This window comes from Oreochromis niloticus, linkage group LG19, assembly GCF_001858045.2.
Source record: "Oreochromis niloticus isolate F11D_XX linkage group LG19, O_niloticus_UMD_NMBU, whole genome shotgun sequence".
In the NCBI taxonomy this organism is placed as follows: domain Eukaryota; kingdom Metazoa; phylum Chordata; class Actinopteri; order Cichliformes; family Cichlidae; genus Oreochromis; species Oreochromis niloticus.
Genome location: NC_031983.2, coordinates 11,754,759 through 11,777,132, shown reverse-complemented (window position 1 = coordinate 11,777,132; position 22,374 = coordinate 11,754,759). Strand labels below are relative to the sequence as shown.

General features: G+C 41.1%; 1 protein-coding gene across 8 annotated transcripts; it reads right to left on the bottom strand.

Annotated features, from left to right (window-relative positions):
• Positions 1-2,262: 2,262 nt before the first annotated feature.
• lrrc9 (leucine rich repeat containing 9) lies at positions 2,263-22,208 on the bottom strand. Of its 8 annotated transcripts, none has more exons than XM_025901148.1 (33): positions 21,689-22,208; positions 21,524-21,584; positions 21,210-21,428; positions 20,682-20,783; positions 19,822-19,885; positions 19,653-19,723; positions 17,672-17,854; positions 16,762-16,917; positions 16,449-16,666; positions 16,185-16,316; positions 15,904-16,077; positions 15,712-15,826; positions 15,235-15,370; positions 15,016-15,156; positions 14,784-14,908; positions 12,257-12,436; positions 12,050-12,169; positions 11,705-11,896; positions 11,388-11,513; positions 11,081-11,221; positions 10,796-10,973; positions 10,483-10,703; positions 10,249-10,371; positions 10,038-10,168; positions 9,856-9,964; positions 9,635-9,774; positions 9,005-9,141; positions 8,333-8,550; positions 7,416-7,484; positions 6,389-6,523; positions 5,178-5,355; positions 3,627-3,773; positions 2,265-3,529 (listed from the first exon to the last, which is right to left on the bottom strand). In XM_025901148.1, the coding sequence occupies exons 2-33, from the start codon at positions 21,578-21,580 to the stop codon at positions 3,420-3,422; spliced, it is 4,548 nt and encodes a 1,515-aa protein (XP_025756933.1). In that variant the 5' UTR covers positions 21,581-21,584; positions 21,689-22,208; the 3' UTR covers positions 2,265-3,419. The 8 variants fall into 8 exon arrangements, with proteins under 8 accessions (XP_025756934.1, XP_025756933.1, XP_025756930.1 ...); XM_025901145.1 differs by having other exon boundaries at positions 20,643-20,783; positions 21,524-21,633; positions 21,885-22,208; XM_025901146.1 differs by having other exon boundaries at positions 20,643-20,783; positions 21,885-22,208.
• Between the last annotated feature and the right edge of the window lie 166 nt (positions 22,209-22,374).

The following is a 22,374-nucleotide window of genomic DNA, read 5'->3' as shown; positions in this document are numbered from 1 at the left end:
ATCCAAAACAATTTTTCAACTTGGCACTTGCCAGGATCTTTAAATGCCGTTTCTAAAGCGCTTAGTCGACCCTAATAACTGAGAAGGGATTAAGAATATTAATACTGCATTCTAAATCCTTGTTATCGTGTTCTTAACACAAAAAGAGCAAATCCAAGCAAGTGTTTTATTTCAATAGAATGAAAGTGATTGTGGCAAAGTGTCTGCTTAGAAAGAAGCAGGGCAAAAAGGGAGGATCATGAAGCGATCACTAAAAAGGCCAAGATACAAACACAAAGAAAGATAACAATCGGGGTCAAAAGAGATTAAATTGTTGTTGTTGTTGTTGCTCAATGGGGCTCAGGGGATAAGGGTGGGTCATGTTTCCTTGTCATCTTAAAAAGCAATTTCTATTCCGCATAGGACACAATAAACCATAACAACAGAAAAAACCCCATCAATAACGGCAACATGTACCCCACCCCACAATCCTCCCATAGCCCCGCGTATTTAAAATCATTGCTGTGTTTTTGTCAAAACCCTCTGGTGAAGAATATCCACTTGAATTAACACTTAAGTCATTAAAAGAGAAACACATTGCAAATTGTATGAAATATGAAAGGCTGATACCAAATTACCCCAAAGCAAACCATCTGACAAAGCTCCGAAAATTGATTCCTGATAAATTTGCAAGAAAATTGTGCATTCGTTCTCTTGTTTGGTTGTTCTGTTAACTTGTTTTTGCCATTTCGCAATACACTTTGCGTGATTGAAATAATGTTATTAATGACACACAAGTTCATTAATGTTATAAACGACACATGATTCCTGAAATGAAAAGCAGTTAAGATTTAATGCCTCTGTGATGCGGGCTCTTATCCAAAATGTCTGCACAAAATAAAAGCATTTTCCTTTTCATTCTGACTGTCACTCTCACTCCATTCTTTTTTCTCCGTGTTTTCAGCCTCTCGCCAGTCACGATTTATTCCACAGGAAACAAATTACAGGCAAATAACAAGCGACAGCAATAACTCAATGACAGATTTCAAGAGAAGCAATATGTCAAGATAGAGGATGTATTTGTAAGGATAAAATGAACTTGGGCCATAATATGCACCTTTTGAGAACAAAATAATTTTCCTTGATGACTTGCAGTTGGTCGTCAATTGCAAGTTCATTTTTTCCAAAAGCAATTTCAACTCAAGTGATGATGTTGATGAAATTGTAGCCCCTATCCAAGCACTTCTAAAAGTTAATACAGGCTGGCAAATGTGTAATGCATGTGGAGTGTAACGTCGCTCATCCATTACACATGCGGCGCATCTTTGACAAGCACCGCGCAACATGCGGCGTTAACCTCCGCATCAAACTTCAATCAGCGTCGTCACCCCTCTAACCTCCCCTCCAACACTTGAACCTGAGTAGATAGCTGTGAAAACGCGGTCCATTCAGCAATTATTCACAGAGTCTTGGACTAATGGTGCTCTGAATGCACAGACACAGCAAATGTAGGGAGTTAGTGGACCAGAAGTAATGGCCCCATGCAGAGCATGCGTTTTTCTGTCTGTGTGTGTGTGTGTGTGTGTGTGTGTGTGTGTGTGTGTGTGTGTGTGTGGTGAGGTTTCTGGGGGGAGGGGGGCAGGCATCATCTATAACAGATTCACAACAAGCTCAAACATGTCTAATTCTGAACCCAGATTACAACTGCAGAGGGCAGCTCACTCCCCCCCTTCTCCACCCCTCACTCTCTGCGTCTCTTTTTCTTCTTCTTCTCCCTCTCGGTCACTCCCGTCTGAGCCGGGCTCCATATCAGGCAGATGAAAACATAACCTGTCACATTCCATCCCATTAAACCAGCAACAAACCATGTGGTCTACTCACATGGAGGAGCTAGGAAAGGCAGAGAGATAGACAGAGGGAGCAGTGCATCTGGGTTTGCTCAGAAGTGATGAATTATTCACAATCTTTATGCTAATGTCATTTTAATGTTAGAAACACTGAAAGATATGCAGATATGAGACACGCCGTGCAAAGTGGCATGCTCACTATAAGCTTACACCACGCATGACAGGAATTAGAAATATATTTATAACCATCCATACTGCGCATACTGTACTCAAATATAAAATGTGTAATTATCCTCTGCAATACCTAATGCATTAGAGCACTCACACTGAGCCCCCAAATCTCTCCTGTGCTTTTTTTTTTTTTCAAGAGAAGTACATCAGCTGCCATTTGATGTCAGGCAGAGCAGGGTAATGACAGTGCACTCACTTGTGCAGTCATTAGCCCCGCTTAATGCTGGGAATTAACACAAATTAAGTGAAGTTAAGTACATGCATTAGGGGAGCTTGTTTGGGGAGAGCTTTTCGCTTTTTCTGTGTAGAGCTGGCTTGTTTCTGGGATGTTGAGCAAAAAGGCTGCACGGGAAGAGAGACACAAAAGTGAAGTGCAAACATCCTCCTTCAGCTTACAGCATACAGGTCAAAACTCACTGACTGATTAGCAGTGTTAATGGAGCTCTAAGGACACCTAGTGGTCATGTCAACACCACCAATGCGTAATCTCTGCAGCGAACACTGTCTTTTAAACTGGTGTTTTCATAATTATATTCCTCTGTGTAATTTTGCACAAATTTTGTTATAAAACTTCAAGTTGCTATGTTGATCTAATGTATGATAGTCGGCAGAGCGACTGTGAAAGCTTTTCATTTAAATGTTTCCCATTGCAGTTAAGAGTTTTTACCCCACATAATTATGCCTTATGTGCCTTATTCAGACTGGTGTTTTTGTTGACTGTGGCACCGCTAGATTATACCAACAGGAAAACAGGAAGAATATATTTTAATGCTCCACTGAGCTAACATCATAAACACCAAGTGGAGTGGGTTCATTACAACACAGGAGATTTGCCCGTTAGAGACGAAACTGCTGTGGGCTTTTCGAAAAGAGGCTAACATGATGAAACTGACAATCTCTGAAATCCATTTGGACCTTATTCAAGATTATATCTTTATCTGAGCGACTGCAGATTATTGTCCACAGAGAGGTGTGCTAAAGCTGGATTATCCACTTGTTGGGGATGCATCTGACCCGATGGACGCGGCATGCCAGCCTCACACGCCCTTACATCTGTGTGTGTTTTTTCTACTTGTTTGCAAAAGACGATATGGCATTCAAAATGACACCAAAACCTCTCATCCTCAGATTACCATGGTTAGTGATCCGCATATGTGGATAAAAAAATGAAGTCCCAATCATTATATATGCATTTGAGAGGAATGCACGACATGTGGCCCCCCCCATCCCCCAAAACAGCCTAATTTACATCAGAGGCAGTTCAGTTTAAAGTGCTGCTTGTATTAACTGATAGTAATTTATTAAAACATACAAAAATCCCACCATTTAGAGACACATAGATTATTATTATTGTCATTAATTTCACACCAGGACATAAAAACACACAACAGCGATGGCCGCCATATGTGTTCGCCTCGTGTTCCACCTCTTCTGGTTCCTACTGGGGTGGTAGTCTACCGCCATTTGGGAATCTGGAATACAACAAGCGTAAACAAACTTTTAGTTTACTCTGAGTCCTTTTTAAAAGTTTTCCATCAGGAAAAATAAGGAGAAAAAAATCGGATATACACTGTTTTGTTTTTACCAAACTGCTGTCTTGTTCTTGTTGTCTGTTCCCAGTAGTGGTCGGAATGTTGCTTCCTGTTCTTTGGTTGTGTCTGAAGTAAATATCAGTTTGGCCACTTCGAGCAACGTTAATGTGTTTGTGCTTCTTACCTGGGTGGGGAGTTAATACAGGCGGGATATAAGATATCACTGAAACATCTATCATTCTTACTGCGACAGAGAGCACAGAGGAGAACAGCTCATCTCTATATAACAAGTTACATATGGCAGCTGAAAACATGGTATTTTTACATCAAGGAGAAAAAGAAACCCAATTCCAAGACGTTAGGACACTGTGTAAAACTAAAAACCGATTACAACAATTTACAAACCAATAATTTTATTTACCGCAGAACACAGTAAATATCTCAAATGTTTAAACTGAGAAAGTTAAAAATTTTAAGGAAAAATCTTTTCAAATTTTGAAGGTAACAGGAGCAACACCTCTGCAAAAGAAAATTGGTACAGAGGCAATAAAAGGCTGGAAAAGTAAGTGGTACTACGAAGAAACAGATGGAGGAACATTTTGCAACAGTTTTACCAATCTACAAAAAACTCAACACAAAATTAAGAAGACTTTTAATATCTCGTTGTCTACTGTACATAATATCAACAAAAGATTCTGAAATTCCAGAGAAATCTCTGTGCGCAACAGATAAGGCTGAAAATATTGGATGCCTGTGATCTTCGGGCCCTTGGGCGGCACTGCATTAAAAACAGACATGATTGTATCATGGAAATCACTGCATGGGCTTAGGAACGCTTCCTGAAATCACTGACTGTGAACACAGTTCACTGCACCATCCGCAAATGCAGACCAAAGCTCTATCACGCAAACAAGAAGTCATTTGTGAACATGAGCCGTCTTCTCTGGACTGGAGCTCTTTTAAAATGAACTGAGGCAAATTATAAAACTGTTCTGTGGTCGGAGGAATCAAAATGTTAAATTCTTTTTAGAAAGCAAGCATGAAAAATCCTCCAGAGTAAGGAGGAGAAAGACAATCAACACGTAGTTCACAAGCCTCCATACAGGTTTTAGAGCAACATATGCACCCATCCAGACATCTTTTCAGCAAGACAATCCTAAAGCACATACTGAACCTATTACAACAGCACAGCTTCATAGTAGAAGAATGTAGTGCTGAACTGGCCTGAGCCTGCTGACCAATTGAAAAGATCTGGTGCACCATAAAACCAAAAATCAAACAGCTCAGCAGATCAAGGCCTATTCAGCAATATATTTGTCTCCCAAATGTCAAGCAGGTGATGTAGACATCAGTTCCCAGATGTTTATAGATTGTTGTTAAAAGAAGACCAACTGCTAAACAGTGGTAAACATGGACCTATCCCAACATTTTTAAATTGTGTTGCTGCCATCAAATTGAAGAGAATCTTTTTCTTGAATGGTACATTTTCTGATTTTAAAACTCTGTTTTCTGTGGTCGCATTTTATTCTATTTAGACTTTACACAGCATCCCAACTTTTTTGAGTTTGGGTTTGTATGTTATACTCACATTTGTATGTGTAATGTTCTTCATCTATGTTATTTTGCAGGACACTGTGCCCGTGTATCACATTCTGCGGCCCTCCGCTTACACTCATTATTCTTAGAGTGGGGTTGTGGGGCACGAGCAGTCCAGGTAGGTTAACTTCACTTGTAGGAAGGAGAGCTCCGGGATGATGGGAGTATGGCTTTAAAAAACAAGGGGGGAATAACGATAATGGACATAATTCTCCAGGACAGAACTGATGTGAAGCAAACATGCAAGCATGATCTATTAAGTGCATCTAAGTTCCTCACTAGTATATGTATCCTAACATAAAACATTTTTTCTCCACTTTTCTATCTCTGCTGCTGTTCATGGTCCATGCAATGTGTCCACTCCATCCTACACACTTGCCAGGGGACTGAGGATTAGATTGCTTGCTGTTCCACATATATAAGCATCTTATAGGCCAACAGTAATTACTACGCATAAATAACAACATTTACATTCAAGCAAAGCAGCTACAGGCACAGATTGAGAGTGACAACTCAGATGGCATTCATGAGAGTCAACAGAGGGAGGGCTGCGTTTGTGTTTTTAATGAGAAAACCCAGGATCTCTGCTCATTTCCATACTTACGTCTAACAAGCAGAGGGGGGTCGTGTTGACCTGGCTAATAGGGGGTAAATCCACTGGTGCATTATCGGCCGGGCACATTTCATCTAATCAGCAGGATGATGCTAGCAGGCTTAGACCGCTTTTAATTCAGTGCTGCGGGAGAATTACTGTCCCGGTTTCTCATTACATGAACATTAAATCAGTCATACTGATATCAGTCATACTATTCAGGGTGGCTGTGGTTTGGATGTTGGCATTTTGACCCTTCCAGCTGGACTACATCTTACATGATAAGGCCCATTATGGCATTTTGCATACACAATGTCTTCATTTGTACATTTGTAATTCAGTCAGAATTAAAATGCAACTGAAGTACAGTAGGAGAGGACAGTATCTCTCAGCTATACGCTAACCTTATATGTATTTGTTAACATTTCCAAAGACTGAGGTCAAGAGTGTCTCCCACCTCTCTTAGAAACAAAACAGAGGGAAATTGGAGTTTTGCTGGCCAAAGTAAGATTTAAAATGTATCTTAAACATAATCTTTGGAAGAAAAAATTACTGTGTAACATTTAACAGGTGTGACGACCCTATACATTGGATCGAGCATGCATTTGTACAGTTCTCACTGATGGATCAGCACTGAGGAGTTCCACCCTGGTTCTTTCCTCCAGAGTGATGTCCACACCATCCAGGACCCGCAGCTGGGGCAGGCAAAGCACCACTGCTGGTCTGTGGACAGAATTGCGTGCCACCTGAAAAACAAAACAAAACAAAAAAAGACAAACAAATGTTTGGTTAAACAGTCTGGTTATCAACCACTCCTTAGAAATATTAATTCTGGAGATGAGCACAGTCTGCTTTGAGACATCTGGGATAAATATGATGCTATGTGGCTCCCAGTGTAATTACCATGTTCCCAGCAGCTATTCCAGTGACCCAGCTGACAGCAGCACATAGTTCCCTTCCCAGCTGAGGGCACCCTGTATGCCAGGCTATACACCCAGCCTGTCCAGCCACAGAACTGCCTGTTTCTGCAGGACACTTCTGCTTTGATGAGGTTGTGAGTGTGTGCCAATGGATGTCCATTGAAAAAGGAGGAGACAGACTTTGGCTAGGGAACATAGCTAAAGGATCTCATGCGGTCAACAGCAGGAGGTATTGTCTCCAGGGTGGCTGTTGGCCTCTACCCCCTGGCAGGATTAACCCCACTACCACCACCACCCCCACCGCATGGGAACAGAAGGGGGATGAGATCGAGCAGTAAAGAGGCTACCGCAGCTGAGCATTACCCAGTGGACAATAGACAGGCCCTGGGCTGCAGGCTCTGCTAAGGCCTGCATGAGCTCCAGATGGGTGATGTAACAGGGCCAATAGCACACAGCCATTTGGTCAACGAATTTGTCTCTGATGCCAGCCAGTTTGAGGCACAGCAGACGGTCCATCGTGTAATCACTTAATTTGGAACCACAGAATTACCCTGTGTTAGCGTATCGGATTGTGAAAGTGAGAACTCGGCGTGCTTTTGATCATTTGTTCGAGAGATCGTGAGTTCAAGATATGTCCTGTGACTGACAGCAAGTGGATGCAAATAAAGACAGAACCCACTTAATGGACAAACTGCCTATAAAACTTGTTAATACTCACAGGATTGCCAACAACAGAGAGCTCCTTCAGTGATGGAAGAGCTTCTAATTTGTCAAGCTCTGCGATGTCCTGCAAAGAAGTAGAGAAGCAGAGAGGCAAAGATTATTTCAAAGTTCTTTTTTACTCATAACCCCTCATTTAGCTGTTCTGTGCTATGTGTTGATAACAGAGGCATTTGCATCAGGGCCGAACCTTTCATAATTTTGGTGTGGGCAGGATGGAAGCAGCTGATGGGAGAGATTACATGTGTGAGCCCTCATTAATCTCATGAGAGACTTTGGGCACGCAACAGGCCATGGGGATGTTTTCTCTCATTCCCAGCTTTATACTCGGACTTGGCTGTGATTCAAAGACGCCCCCACTGTGAGGACTAACGCTCTGGATGATTGCCGTATTTCTATGTCTTAATTGAATGCGTGAAAACATTAAGGAAGTGATGGGAAGAAGGAACCGGCAACAAAAGTGCAAATCACTCGCTCTGTGTGAGGAGATGCAGACCGAGAAGCTGATTACACGTTGTCCTGATTGTTCCCCCTGATTCTTTATACACACGGCCGTGACCTTCAATCAAACTTGATTCTCCTTAATGCGACCCCTTGCATGCCACAGTGGGTAGTAATGACTCATGATTACTATACTTCAAGTCTTACTTTGCAAATGCAGGGAAAAGTAATACTGCTGCACAGTGAACAAAATACATCTGACACATGTGAACCAATCAGTAAAAGTTGGTAGTAAATCAAAAAACTGCACAAAAGATGGCTGTGACCTCGGCGATGACCTCAAGAAATCACGGCGTTCTGAGTTATTCAGGCAGTTTAATTGAATATGCCGTTTCATTAAAATTGTGAATATAAACATTTTTTAAAAATCTAGCATGTGAGGAGGCTACTACTACCTCTGCTGAACCTGAATACCTGCAGCTTGTTCATGTCGAGGGAGAGCTTGCAAAGCTCAATCAGAGGATCGAGATGGTTCAGCTCCCGGATCCGGTTCTGTGCCAGGTGCAGCTCTAGGAGGAGAGCCTGGGCTGCGAAAGAGTTCTTGGTCAGAGTTTTAATCCGGTTTCTGTTCAACACAAGCTCTCTGAGTTGGCGAAGCCCTTCCAAGCCTTCCACTTGGGTTATCTCATTGCCTGTTGAGAGACCAAACTTTAGAAAATCAAAACAAACAGACATCCCAAACAGTACCCTAATATTTCTATATACTAACTACTAGAGTAAATTGCACACCCTGAAGAATATAAAAGGCAGAATTTTAGGCCCATATAAACACTTCTTGGGTATTTCTTGCTTGACTCTGCTGTAAACAGTGCTGAAATTACAAACCGAGCTTCCAAAGGTTTCTAAGAAAGAAAAGTAGGGTTGGCTTTGTGGGACAAATCACCCTGGCAAAGCAAAACTCAATCAAAAGCCATCAAAAGCAGTTGAAAAGAAAGTCAATCATTCTTTTCTTCGCGTCTCATCCCCCACCTGGCCTTAGGTCTATAGGGGAGACTTTGCTCTTTGCGCTTGCCTTTTCACAGCCTCTGTGCAGTGCACTTTTAAACAGCTTGCAGAGAAAGGGGTGGCAACGTCAACCATACATACCTTCGAGGAAGAGTGCTTTAAGATTGGTGAGCCTGCTGAGCTGCAGATTGGCCATATTGGAGATGCCATTGTGACTCAAATGAAGCACCTCCAGGCTTCCCATCAGTGGCTCCAGGCTGCCAGTGGGCCCAGTATCCCTTAAACACAGTTAGAGAAAGGCCATTTGAAACCGTGGTGGTTAAACGAGCACCTCGCTGTCCCTCCCGCTGCCACGTCTAACTGGTCAGACCTCACAGGTGCAGGCCACATCAAGGCAATCACAGTCTGGCTAAACAAACAGCACACATTGTGTAGTATTTCTGCACAACAAATATTTCATCTAAAGTTTATATTAATCTACAGACTAAATATGTTTTAATTGTTTAGTTTATTGTGGTCTTTACCTCAAAGGAAATGACCCATTTTAAATGTTTACTTTTTTATATTAAAAAAAAATTTCTCTGACTGAAACTCTGACTGCAAATAAATTTTATCAGAGTTTGTCAGCAGCTTCTGTTAAATTTAGGCAGCTCACACATTGGCTGGTCAGTGCTGCCCCCTCATGGTTAGACTGCACAAAACTCTTTTGAAATACTTTAAAAAGAAGGTTGTTTTTGCACAAAACCCATAAATAAAACTACACTAGATTACCTGCTGGCTTTAGATGTGCTCTGTTGGCTGTAGCCACTGGAGCACACTTTGCTGTACAGTATCTGTCTGCTTGTCAGATGAGTCTGAGTCTTCTGCCTGGGCAGAATTGACTCGATGTGGTTATAGTTGAGACACAAAGCCTGTAAAGAATACAACGTAAATTATTTCTTTGAACATGCTGCATTTCCAGCCAGTGTGTTGGCATTTGGTGCACTGTGTACTTTGATGTTGGGCAGATGGATGAGGCCTGAGAAGGATGTGAGGTTGCTATGGTCTAAGTTGACGCAGCGTACATTACGGAAGAGGTCTGGTGGAGACAGATCAACTATCCTGTGGGAAGAAAAGATATTTTTTAAGGCTTTATCTTTCTTTATCATTTGTTTTATTACAACGCTGTTATTACCTAATGGAACAGGCCTGAAGGTTTAGGTGTGTGATTTCTGTGTAGTTTGAGTGGCCCAGCTTCTCTGCCACTGTGTCGCTGGTCAGTCTTCCCATAAACATATTCTTTGCGCTCTCACACTCACTTGCTTCCTAGAGAAAACAGCAGAAAAGAATAGCAATTACAAAATACTGGAAACAACTGCTGTAATATGATTTTTTTAAGCTCATACCACTGCAATTCCATCCAGAGCTTTGAGGAAGGGGAGATGAAACACTACATATATTCGATAGTTTTCCAGTTTCTCCACTAAAGGGTTCCCACAGAGATCCAGGATGATGAGGTTTGTCAATCCCTGAAAAGCAAAATGGTCACATAAGCTCACATAATAAAATTAATTAAAATTAAATTCTACTCTTCTTATTTCACCGTCTCATCCATTTTTAAATGTTAACTAGATGCTCACTTTCAGACAGTAGATGTCTCTTGATGTAGAGATCTGGTTGCTGCCGATGTAAAGTTCAAGGAGAGACCGAAGTCTCTGGATGCCATGAAGAGAAGCAATACAGTTGTTCTCAGCTGACAGAAAAGACAAGCTGGACAGCCCGTCGAGAGTTGAGACGTCCAGACTGGTTAGCCGATTCCCATCTACACTCAGTCTATTTAGGCAATGGAGTCGTGTGAGGCCTGAGGAAACAGTGAGCAAAGACAGACATGGAAACAATGACGGCACTGTGCTATGTGTGATTTCTCCTTGGAAAGCGGAGAGCGCGACTGACCACTGAGTGTGCAAATATTGTTGTTGTTTAGGGACAGTTCTTCCAGCTTCAGGCAGTTGTCCAGACCCTCGACTTTTGAGATCTCGTTATCATTAAAGGAGGCCCAGCGCAGGTTCACCAGCTTACTTAGACTGATCATCTTGGAAATCCTCTGGTTGTCAAGGTTCAGGGTGGTGATCTGGTCAGCAATTTGGTAGACACGAAAGGTAACAAAGATCAACATCATCCCGCCTAGTACGGCTCCTAAAAACCTCTTTACTGAGAAGCCCACATGCTGAAGCTCACTTTTGCAGTCCAGTCTTGGTCCAGTTCTTTACCGAGGCCCCAGGGTGATGGACTCAAATGATACAGGAGCTGGGCTGTTGACAGCAGACTAAGAGTGCGGGGACGGTCACTCTCGGTACGCGAATGTGCCAGAAGAGATGCCTACGAGCAGTGTCAACGAGTCTGATTGAATTACCATACTTCACTTAAAACATTTACTTTAATCCATCAATTTTGGATTTGTTCATATAGACAACGTCTCTTTACGTAGATCAGCTCAACCAAATAAAATCTAGTATATAAGAAGGAATATCTACAAAATCTTCACCTGGTTAATTTTGGACCCAGCTGCCATCTGAACAGCTTCAGCAGCCTCCTCCTCTGCTACCAGCACATCATCCAGGTGTGTGAGGTTCGTGAGATGGCCTAGTATGGTCATTCTGACTGCCTCGGGCTGGAAGAAGGGAAACATCTTCACTCAATCACTTCTACAATTTGAGGCCACTTTCAGTGGCATAGTTTGAAACATGGACTCAGATTCATATTCTTAACATATATATATTGAGCATATACGTAGTATTACTATTGCTGAGGTTCAACCTTGAATATTTCGATTTATTTTTTCTATTTGATCACAGCACACACCCTGTTCCAAGGATTGTATCTGGTGTCCAGTTTCAGCAGAGCAGGTGTGTGTTTTCTGAGCACAGCTGTATCCTCTCTGACCTTGGTCAGCTTGTTCCAGCGCACATCGAGTTGTTTGAGCTCTCCCAGCCCCCGCAGACCTTCCAGAGTCACCAGGTGGTTAAAGCTAGCATCCAAAACCTCAAGGTTTGGCTGTAGTTTAGGTAAGAGAGCAGGTGAGAGTTCCACTTTATGGCTATGCAGCCACTATTCAGTTTCACAAATAATAGAGAGGGACATCATAAAAGAAGCATTCTTTGACTTAAACACACTCTTAAGTGTTATCTTAACATTATTTTGTATTACCATGTGAGAAATGTCATCAAGGTGCGTGAACTCATTGAAGCTGACAGTAAGATGCCTTAGAGCCGTGAGGCTGGAAATCTCCTTTATGTTGCTCAGGCTGTTGCCATGAAGGTTAAGCACCTGGAGATTCAATGCAACAATGATGGTTCAAACTGAAATGAAACCGCTTCAAATTCAACCTCTTATTTAAAACGGCAGAGCACTTACTGTGATTTGACTGAGGACATTGGCTCGGGCAACACTAAGCAGAATTTTATCATCCAAGCTCAATAACTTGGGCTGAGGTTTAAGAACAGGTTCCCTGTTGAGGACTTCTTTGTCCAGAGCAACATCATTGGAAGGATCTCTGTCTGTGCTATGGCTCAGCAGTGTAGGTTTGTCCTTGTCCTAGACAAGGCAAATCAAAATGTTTCCAACGTGTACTGCCAACAGATGCATTTTTTAACTTCTTTTTTTCTTAATTAAGATCCACTATAGATAAGTGGGGAGCAACCAACACATACAGTGGCTTGCAAAAGTATTCGGCCCCCTTGAACTTTTCCACATTTTGTCACATTACAGCCACAAACATGAATCAATTTTATTGGAATTCCACGTGAAAGACCAATACAAAGTGGTGTACACGTGAGAAGTGGAACAAAAATCATACATGATTCTAAACATTTTTTACAAATAAATAACTGCAAAGTGGGGTGTGCGTAATTATTCAGCCCCCTTTGGTCTGAGTGCAGTCAGTTGCCCATAGACATTGCCTGATGAGTGCTAATGACTAAATAGAGTGCACCTGTGTGTAATCTAATCTCAGTACAAATACAGCTGCTCTGTGATGGCCTCAGAGGTTGTCTAAGAGAATATTGGGAGCAACAACACCATGAAGTCCAAAGAACACACCAGACAGGTCAGGGATAAAGTTATTGAGAAATTCAAAGCAGGCTTAAGCTACAAAAAGATTTCCCAAGCCTTGAACATCCCACGGAGCACTGTTCAAGCCATCATTCAGAAATGGAAGGAGTATGGCACAACTGTAAACCTACCAAGAGAAGGCCGTCCACCTAAACTCACAGGCCGAACAAGGAGAGCGCTGATCAGAAATGCAGCCAAGAGGCCCATGGTGACTCTGGACGAGCTGCAGAGATCTACAGCTCAGGTGGGGGAATCTGTCCATAAGACAACTATTAGTCGTGCACTGCACAAAGTTGGCCTTTATGGAAGAGTGGCAAGAAGAAAGCCATTGTTAACAGAAAACCATAAGAAGTCCCGTTTGCAGTTTGCCACAAGCCATGTGGGGGACACGGCAAACGTGTGGAAGAAGGTGCTCTGGTCAGATGAGACCAAAATGGAACTTTTTGGCCAAAATGCTATGTGTGACGGAAAACTAACACTGCACATCACCCTGAACACACCATCCCCACTGTCAAATATGGTGGTGGCAGCATCATGCTCTGGGGGTCCTTCTCTTCAGCAGGGACAGGGAAGCTGGTCAGAGTTGATGGGAAGATGGATGGAGCCAAATACAGGGCAATCTTGGAAGAAAACCTCTTGGAGTTTGCAAAAGACTTGAGACTGGGGCGGAGGTTCACCTTCCAGCAGGACAACGACCCTAAACATAAAGCCAGGGCAACAATGGAATGGTTTAAAACAAAACATATCCATGTGTTAGAATGGCCCAGTCAAAGTCCAGATCTAAATCCAATCGAGAATCTGTGGCAAGATCTGAAAACTGCTGTTCACAAACGCTGTCCATCTAATCTGACTGAGCTGGAGCTGTTTCGCAAAGAATGGGCAAGGATTTCAGTCTGTAGATGTGCAAAGCTGGTAGAGACATACCCTAAAAGAGTGGCAGCTGTAATTGCAGCAAAAGGTGGTTCTACAAAGTATTGACTCAGGGGGCTGAATAATTACGCACACCCCACTTTTCAGTTATTTATTTGTAAAAAATGTTTGGAATCATGTATGATTTTCGTTCCACTTCTCACGTGTACACCACTTTGTATTGGTCTTTCACGTGGAATTCCAATGAAATTGATTCATATTTGTGGCTGTAATGTGACAAAATGTGGAAAAGTTCCGAATACTTTTGCAAGCCACTGTACTCATCATAAGGCATGCACAGAAACATAACCTGCACAAACAACTGCAATTTCATGTTTCTAAACTCTTGTTTAGTTTCCCACATGAAAACAAACCCATCAAACCAAGGAATGTAGCGCGAAAAGTGCAGCTCAGCTGTCTGATCCCCAACCTCAATAAAAAATGTCCTTCATCTATTTAGAGGCTTCCAACCAATGCAGCTGACTCTTAGAAATAATGATGGCTCATACTTTAGATCTGTCACAGACAGCAGATGAATGACCTGCTCTGTACAGACAAAAGTAAAAACATTACATGTCAATAATTGAAGAACCAAAAGTCAAACTCCAGATCTGCCCTCAGTTTTTCTGAATAGGAACTTTAAGTGCTTGATCTATGGCATCCAATTCACGATGAATGCATTGAAGGTTAGCTGAGGTTCAGTACCTTGCCCACGAGAAACATGGGCATCACCAAATTTGTGATTACTGAATTACCTGCACTTCCTAAACCATAGCCATTGAAACTGAGATTAAGGCATGTTATCGCTTTAAATAATGCAGCAATTTTTCAATATCTAAATATTAAAAGATGAAGAAACACCTCCACAGAGAACAATTGTGTTTCATCTGTAACAGTCAAAGGAATGTACGCGATAATTTACCTGAGTGATGTATTCATAATATATGATGTACTCGGGCAGGACAAGCTCGCGGTCAAACACAAACCACTGCCTTCGGCGGGGACTGGACTCAAGGTCAGCGTGTGTTTTGGTGGAGCCGGGTCGTTCTGAATGAAAAGGACACAGAGATGTAAAAATAATAGGGAGTGCAGAAATGAACAACAACAATTACATAAAAGGCAACTGCTGTTGTTCCTTTTAATTCAGTGAATACCTTCACTCATTGCAGATCTGTGCTTTGTCTCCACACTGCGATACACAGAGTAAACTCCAGGATAATTGCTTCTGTCCACCGGTTCTCCATCTCGGATGGGCATGCTTTTACCCACGAACACTTTGGAAACAATGACCTGACCTACAAGCAAGAGAGCATTAGCAGTTTAGATTCTAAAAAAACAGCAGAAACATAATGAAATCAGTAAAATGACCTCACCGTGCCTGAAGGGCATCGTATCCATGCTGTGTTTAGTACAACCTTGGCTGGTCTGGCGAAGTGCGTACTCAATTCTGGATCGCTCGCTCACACTCAGGCTATTGGAAAAAGGTATAGCACCCTCTTTTCCATTGGCCTAATTTAGAGAGTCATGGTGTAAAAGTGAAAGCGTGAGAATAACACAAGTCAAGCACATTCTTCTGTAACCCTGATGTGGTTACTTCTCCACACAGACACAAATCAGGCACACAAAGTTTCACAATTTCCCTCATTTTAGTATTCACTGCAATCTGCTCCATAAATGAGCGTACTAATTTCTTTTTGCACATATCGTTTACTGCACTGTGTACAAGTGTGCAGGTGTTGAGTGGTAAACTGACTAATGTGTGGCTAATTAGCTTCAATTACTCCCCTAATTGTTAGTGGAATAAATATGTGTGATAGGAGCGAGTGCATCCTTTCTGGTAGTACACACACCTTCTGCTGCTCTGTTGTTTTGAAGCCTTCCTGGAGAATCTGCAAAGTTTCATCCTTCTCGCATTTTTCAGGGTCAACTACGTAGAATAAATACTCCAGCTGACGTCTGTAATTCCTGCTTAGAAAGAATTGTGTTACAGTATGAGGCTTAACATAGTCGTTAAAATCTGCTCATTCTGTTTCGAGCCTTACTGGGAAGATAAATCTTCGCTGGCTAGTAAACTGTGAATCTTGTCCTCGAAGCAAAGTCTCAGTGCACTATTGTGGATGCAGATAACTCTATCCACCCTAATATCAGTGATGCCATATGTTTTGTAGTCTGATGGAGAGAAGCGGGAAAGCAGGAGGTCACAACAAGAAGTAAACCTGTCGGTCGGAGCAAAAAAAACAGAAGGACAGTATGTTTCCCATTTGTTACTGTGAATTGCACAGTGGTTACAGTTACAGTGGATGATACTGAACAGTAAAAGTACCAAGGATCTGTGGAGCAGCCCTCCTCCAAACGGATATTTCCAACACTTTCTAGCTCCATCAGTAGAAACTGCACCGTATACTCCATCCTGTTCGTGGCACGGGCCAAATCATGCTCGTACCAGATGTGAATCCTGAATATAAGATGAGGAACATCAATTTTTCAGATTAAAAGTACAGTTTAGCTCTGTGCTGTCCCCTAAGAGATCAATTTACATAAAGCAATAATACACTGTCTCTGTATCTCATGAAAGATGCAAACTCACTCATCTAGCCTCCTGGTCCACTGTTTGAGTCGTTCCCTCAGTGCTTCAATCTTAGCGTGTACTTTGTGCTCCGTGACTGGATCCTGACTGATGTCACTGATTGATTCATTTCTTTCTGTTAATCCTTCATCCAGGTGGGGTGGCCCTTCTGCTACGCTTTCTGACAGGCAGGCAGGCTTCTTGCAACTAACTGGCCCCACGGAGAGCTCACGTTCGAGCTAGAAATGCATCCAAATTATAATCGTTCTGTGCACACAAACACCTGAAGCTTTTTAGAGCTGCTACAAAAAGACATTTTATGGAGAGTACGTACAAATTTAAGGGCACGAGTGAGAGTCTTGATGCATTCTTCAGGCGACTGCGATAGAGTTTTCTTCCTCTCTATCAGACTGAGCCGGGTCTCTGCTAGTTTCCTCTGAGCTGTGCGTACACGCATATTGTAGTACATCATTTTTTTCATCACTGCAGACTAAAAGAAAAATAAAACAACTCTTATTTCAGGCTAAAACGAAATAACAGATGCATCAAATATAACTGTTAAATAAAACAAAAATATCAAATGTGACAAAGTAAAGAAAGGAAAAAGAAAGAAAAACAAGAAAAGAAAATACATCCACTAAAAAGTATAGCTTGTTTTTATAGAAACCTAGAAGAAATACTATAAGGCAGGGGTGTCAAACATAAGGCACAGGGGCCAGAATCAGCCCACCAAAGACAACCTGGCCCACTGAATGGCTCTGGAAAATGTGAAGGAGGACATAAATTTTACATAAAGTTTTAACTGTATTTTTAAAAGGTTTGCAGCTTTTAATACAGATAAACACCAAATCAAATAAATAATACACAAATAACAGAAAATTACTGTTTTTTACTACTATAGAAATTTGGGTTTTTTAAAAAATATATTATTAATATTTATGTATGTATTCAAAGACAAAGAAGAAAAGACATTCTGTCAATTAACAAAAGAAATTCCATTTTATACCAAACGTTTATTTCAAATTTACTTCTAACAATTTAAGCCCAAAGCAGCATAAAAAACTCAGATGTATCGTTAAAATTGCACCTTTTTTATTGTGCAGCTAAACTTCTTTATGCCGACAGATCGGAAGAGTTTCACTCGTAAGACCCACTTAACATCAAAGTATGCTGAGTTTGACATCGCTGCTTATAAGGGATTTAACCAGTCAATTAGTTCTGCAGATCTTGGATCGTATCAGTACCTCAGCTGCATCCTTGATTTGCTTGCTGGAGACGTCATAGATGTCGAGTCGCTGGAGGCTTGGCACGTGGTAAAGAATGTGGGTCTCATAGTTACAAAGGAGACACACCGGGTTTGGGGTTGACGTGGGGTCTTTCAATGCTAACTCACTCAGACGGGGCAGTCGGGCAAGGTGGCTCAACTCCTGTTACAGCAAAAGATTCAAGACTCAAGGTCAAATTTTAAGGCTCTTATAATGGGCAGGCCTCAGCTTACATCAACAATCCCATTTGTTCACATCCAGCTCCCAGATCTCTCCGATCCTACTGGCAGAGATCTCTTACACATCCCAAGGTCATGCTTCAAACAAAAAGGTGACAGAGCCTTTGCAGCCGCTGCTCCACGTTTGTGAAACAAATTACTGCATGACATAAAAAGACCCCCCCCCATCTCTGCTTTTAAGTCTAGGCTCAAAACCACCTTTATTCTCTGACCTTTCCAGTCCACTAAGCTCCACTCTGCTTGTTGTCGTTATGTGTCTGCACATTTGTTGTTAGCCCTTTAATCTGTACTCTGTCTTCAATTTTTACTTTTTTATTTGATGTTTGTAATTACACGTGGTTGCATGTATATAGGATTAGATCATTTGTACAAAACCTGGTCAATGAAAGCTATGTTTACATGTGATTTCTAAATAAATATTATTTACTTACTAGGACAGCAAAGCTTCTGCATATCCTAAGTACGTTTACCCTAAAGGACACTATTTTTTTGTTCTCAACAGAAACAGAAAATTTAAAGTATTTTAAACAAAGACAATGACACTGCATATATTTTCCCCCCACTATATGATAAATTACATTTCCAGAAGTCACTGGAATATTAGTAATTATAAAGAAACTGTCTTGATCGCTGCATACTGAAATGGATGTTTCAATACATCATCTTGACGATAGCACTTCTATTCTTCTCTACATTCCCTACACTTAAGAAGAGCTAAAAAAAGAGATGTCACGCTGTATTGACATGGTGGCGAGATTTTTTTCTTGATCCTGCAGTTACGGTGGGGTCTTTAGAGTGAATGGTGATAATCGTATTTTTTATAACAAGCCAGGTGCAGAGAAAAAGGTGGAGATCTCAGGCGTTACGTCAATCAGAGAAGGGCACACAAAACTTTTCTGTGTTTCTTGACAAAATGACCTTGAACAACAATGATCAGAGTCTTCTGAATGAGCCTGGCAGGTACACCATCAAATGTATAATATAAAACTGCCAACTTGGAGAAAAAAAAAAGGAAAACCTACGTAGTCTTTTAGGAATGTATATCACTAAACATATAATGGCAGAAATCAAAATTATACTGCCTAATACCTTATTGAAGGTCTTATTGAGACAGCATATTGTTGTAATGATTGAAAATCCGAACAGACCCAGACCCCGACGTTTCACAAGAATTCAGGAATGCCCTTTGTCAAGCCACAGATTTGAATAAGATAATAAGCTGGGTTAGGGCTAAAGGTGGATTGCAGGAGCAAGATCTGAGGTGTTAAACCAATCAGACACAGAGATACAAAACCTTTTGTGCTTCCTGTCAAAATGTCCTTGAAAAAACAATATTCACATGTGCTGTGAAAGCGCGTCTCAGCTGAAGCATGCCTAAAATGTGTAACTAACACAAACCTGCACATTAAAAACAGAAAAACTCTTAGGCAGTCTCCCAAGATATATTATTTAAATAAACGCATTCATGAATGTATATCATTGAATGAGGAATGGCAAAAAAAATTTGAAATTATGCCGCTCAATGCCTCAATAAAGGTCTTGCGTTGCACGCCTGTTGTTGAAATGATTGAAAATGTGAACTAGCCGAGACCCCGGCATTCTCCCAAGAATTTAGAAATGCCCTTTTGTCAGACCAAGGATTTTAATAAGATTTTACAAAATAAGTAAGAAAAGTTTTTAGAGAAAGTATTTCAAAAGCATGTTTTCATTTTGAATCTCACCTTAAAGGAGCTGATCTTGTTTCCAGACAGATTGAGTTTCTGAAGGTTGACATTAGGATCAAGGCTGTGCCCTTAGAAGAAGTTAAAAATTATTTGATTGCCATCGTTATTTTTCACATAGCTCACCGAATCTCCATCAAACTGAACACAAATTATTCTGAGAACATACCGATCTTTTCAATAATGTTGTCAGCAAGGTTTAGTTCTTTAAGGTCTAGAAGTGTGTCCAAGCCCTTTAAGAGAAAAAAACAACAACAACCGCATGTGGAGACTAAGTTAAGCCTTTCTGAAGGTCTTTCAAAGTTTTACTTTGGAAATTGGCTGATTTTTCACTCTTTTTCAGTCCAGTCCTTATACCCGATCATTTTCAAAACAATGTTTGCTTGTTTAGCCACTCATCACTGACCCGTGAGTCGTTCAAGTATTTGAAAAAAGCACCTACCTCATGGGAGGAACCAGTGTTGTCTCTAAGCACTTTTTAAATTGGTTCTTTACAAAAAAAAAAAAGAGAAAACTTGAGAAAACCAGACAAGTGGAGGGGAAAAAGGGAGACCTTAAAAAACTATCTACACCATCTGAAATTGATGGAATTATTAAGGCAGAAATGTACCATCAGGCTTTGAGCCACCATCCAATACCATCTGCAAAGTATCTCATTGGCAACTGCTTCATTTTCCAGCAATGATCCCAAACACAGTACCATTGCAGTAAAGGTCTACCTACCCTACCCTAAGATGGTCATATCAAATATTGACTTTCACACTTTTCAGAATTGTACAAACTCTGTTTTTGACATATATTATCATATGTTTGCATGTTTCAATAAATTGCTGCACCTGCTGTATTTCCCATTTTCCTAGCAAAATATAAAGAAATGAGTGGAGGCTCACAACTTTTGCACAGTGTGTGTAAAAGAGCAGTTTTCTTCTGCTGAATATTTAAAAATCTTGCATTACAAACACAGAAAAGCCAAGGAGATACAGCTCTAACCTTAATCTTAGTTATGCAGTTGTTATTGATCCACAGCACCTCTAGGTGGACCTGCAAGTCCAGATTCTTTATTTCACTGATTTTGTTCTCATAAAGGTACAGTTTCTCCAGCTGCAGGCAGTTCTGTAGTCCAGATATTTCCTGCAATAAAGAGAAAATAGATTGTTTGATGCATGTGTCACAAAACACACATGCTTAAATGTGCACGTGACACCTGTTCATGTCAGTGATCATATAGTGCATATTTCTTCCACGGTTTTCAGACTTTTTGAGACAAAAAATCAGTGTATCCATGCACCTCCTCCTTTTTCACTCCAGCTCCTTCATAGTTATCACCCTGCCTGCAGGAACATCTGCATGTGTGTCTTTGTCAGCTGGGGATAATTATGCTTAACACACACACGATTCAATGGTGGTGTGAACTAATATTTCATATTTTATAGGTGAAAAAGACCCATTACTGAAGAATCTTCAGTTGCATCCACATGGCCAAATTTCTATACGACAGCAATGATTCAAGCTATCATCAGTTGTTGTTATCAGCATTTATCAGCATAGCAAACACACCGTCAGATGGCACTGGACTATCCAGAGCTCCTGAAGCAGAGGACAGCACTCAAGTCCATCAATGTGCTCTATGTTCTGGCCTATTATGGTAAGTTGACACAGCCTTGGGAAGAAGGAGAGGCCAACCATGCGGGGGAAACCAGAGAAGAACATCTCCAGTGATGTGATGCTGCTTCCCTCTTGTGCAATTTTTTCATAGGGCACTCCATTAGCCATGCACTGTTAATTAAAAACAATAAAGAAATAAGTAAATATGAGAAACCCCCATTGACTTTTTATACGTATTCAAAACTGAATATTTATGTGACTGTTACCAGTTTTTTGATCACTTCCTCTTCACTGCGGTTCTTTTGCTTCTCATTCGACAACATATCGCTGCAGTGAATTAAAAATATGTTGCTGAAAATACCCTGCTTTATTTTTACTGAGAGAAAACGAACGGACAAATTAAAGTAGAGAGTTAGTACAGGTAAACCTACCTGTAATAAGTGAGGTCAGCAAGTAAGAGCACGAAAAGTCACCACACATCAGTGCTAGCTGTGCTAGCTTCTAACGTTGTGCTTGTAAATATTATCCGTGTAAGTACGACAGAGGACCTTTTAAATATCGGGCGGCTAAATTTAGTGTACATCTAAATCAAAATTACTTTCCATGGAGAACTGAACAGCAGCAAACCTCGCTGATTGCTTTAGCCAGTGTTAGCCATCAGTCTGTATCCATCAGTCTGTATCCAGGCAAGAGCGTCTGGTTGCTAAGACAAACTGAAACTTTTTGAGGTCCTGTTCATATTAGAAGCGGCCGCATGAGGGCGCCATATGGCAAGGTACATTTTTTTAACCATCAAACCATAAAATTCACACAAGTATTTCTCCATTTAAAACATTACCATGGGATACATGAGGAATTTTTGCCACTTTTGAAAAAAAAAGACCCACATATTCTTTTCGCGTTATTAAGACACTATCTTTATTATTCTCCTCTTTAGGCCATGTGTCCAGTTTTAATAAGCTAACTGTCGCTATTTTCACAAACCAACGCCAAGCACTGCTTTGACTGAATCCTCTGACCTCATTTATACCCCGAAAACACCTTTTTGATCTTTGACTGTGTCCCAAATAAAGTGGTGCCAGCCGTAAGGGCTCGCGGACACCATGACGTCAGCGTC

Coding starts and splice junctions, on each gene's coding strand:
- lrrc9 (XM_025901145.1), bottom strand. CDS start 21,580: ATGTTGTCGAATGAGAAGCAAAAGAACCGCAGTGAAGAGGAAGTGATC. Junction 12,170..12,256: donor ATGTCCTCAGTCAAATCACA/GTAAGTGCTCTG, acceptor TTGAATCTCCAG/GTGCTTAACCTTCATGGCAA. Junction 10,372..10,482: donor GAGACATCTACTGTCTGAAA/GTGAGCATCTAG, acceptor TTTGCTTTTCAG/GGATTGACAAACCTCATCAT.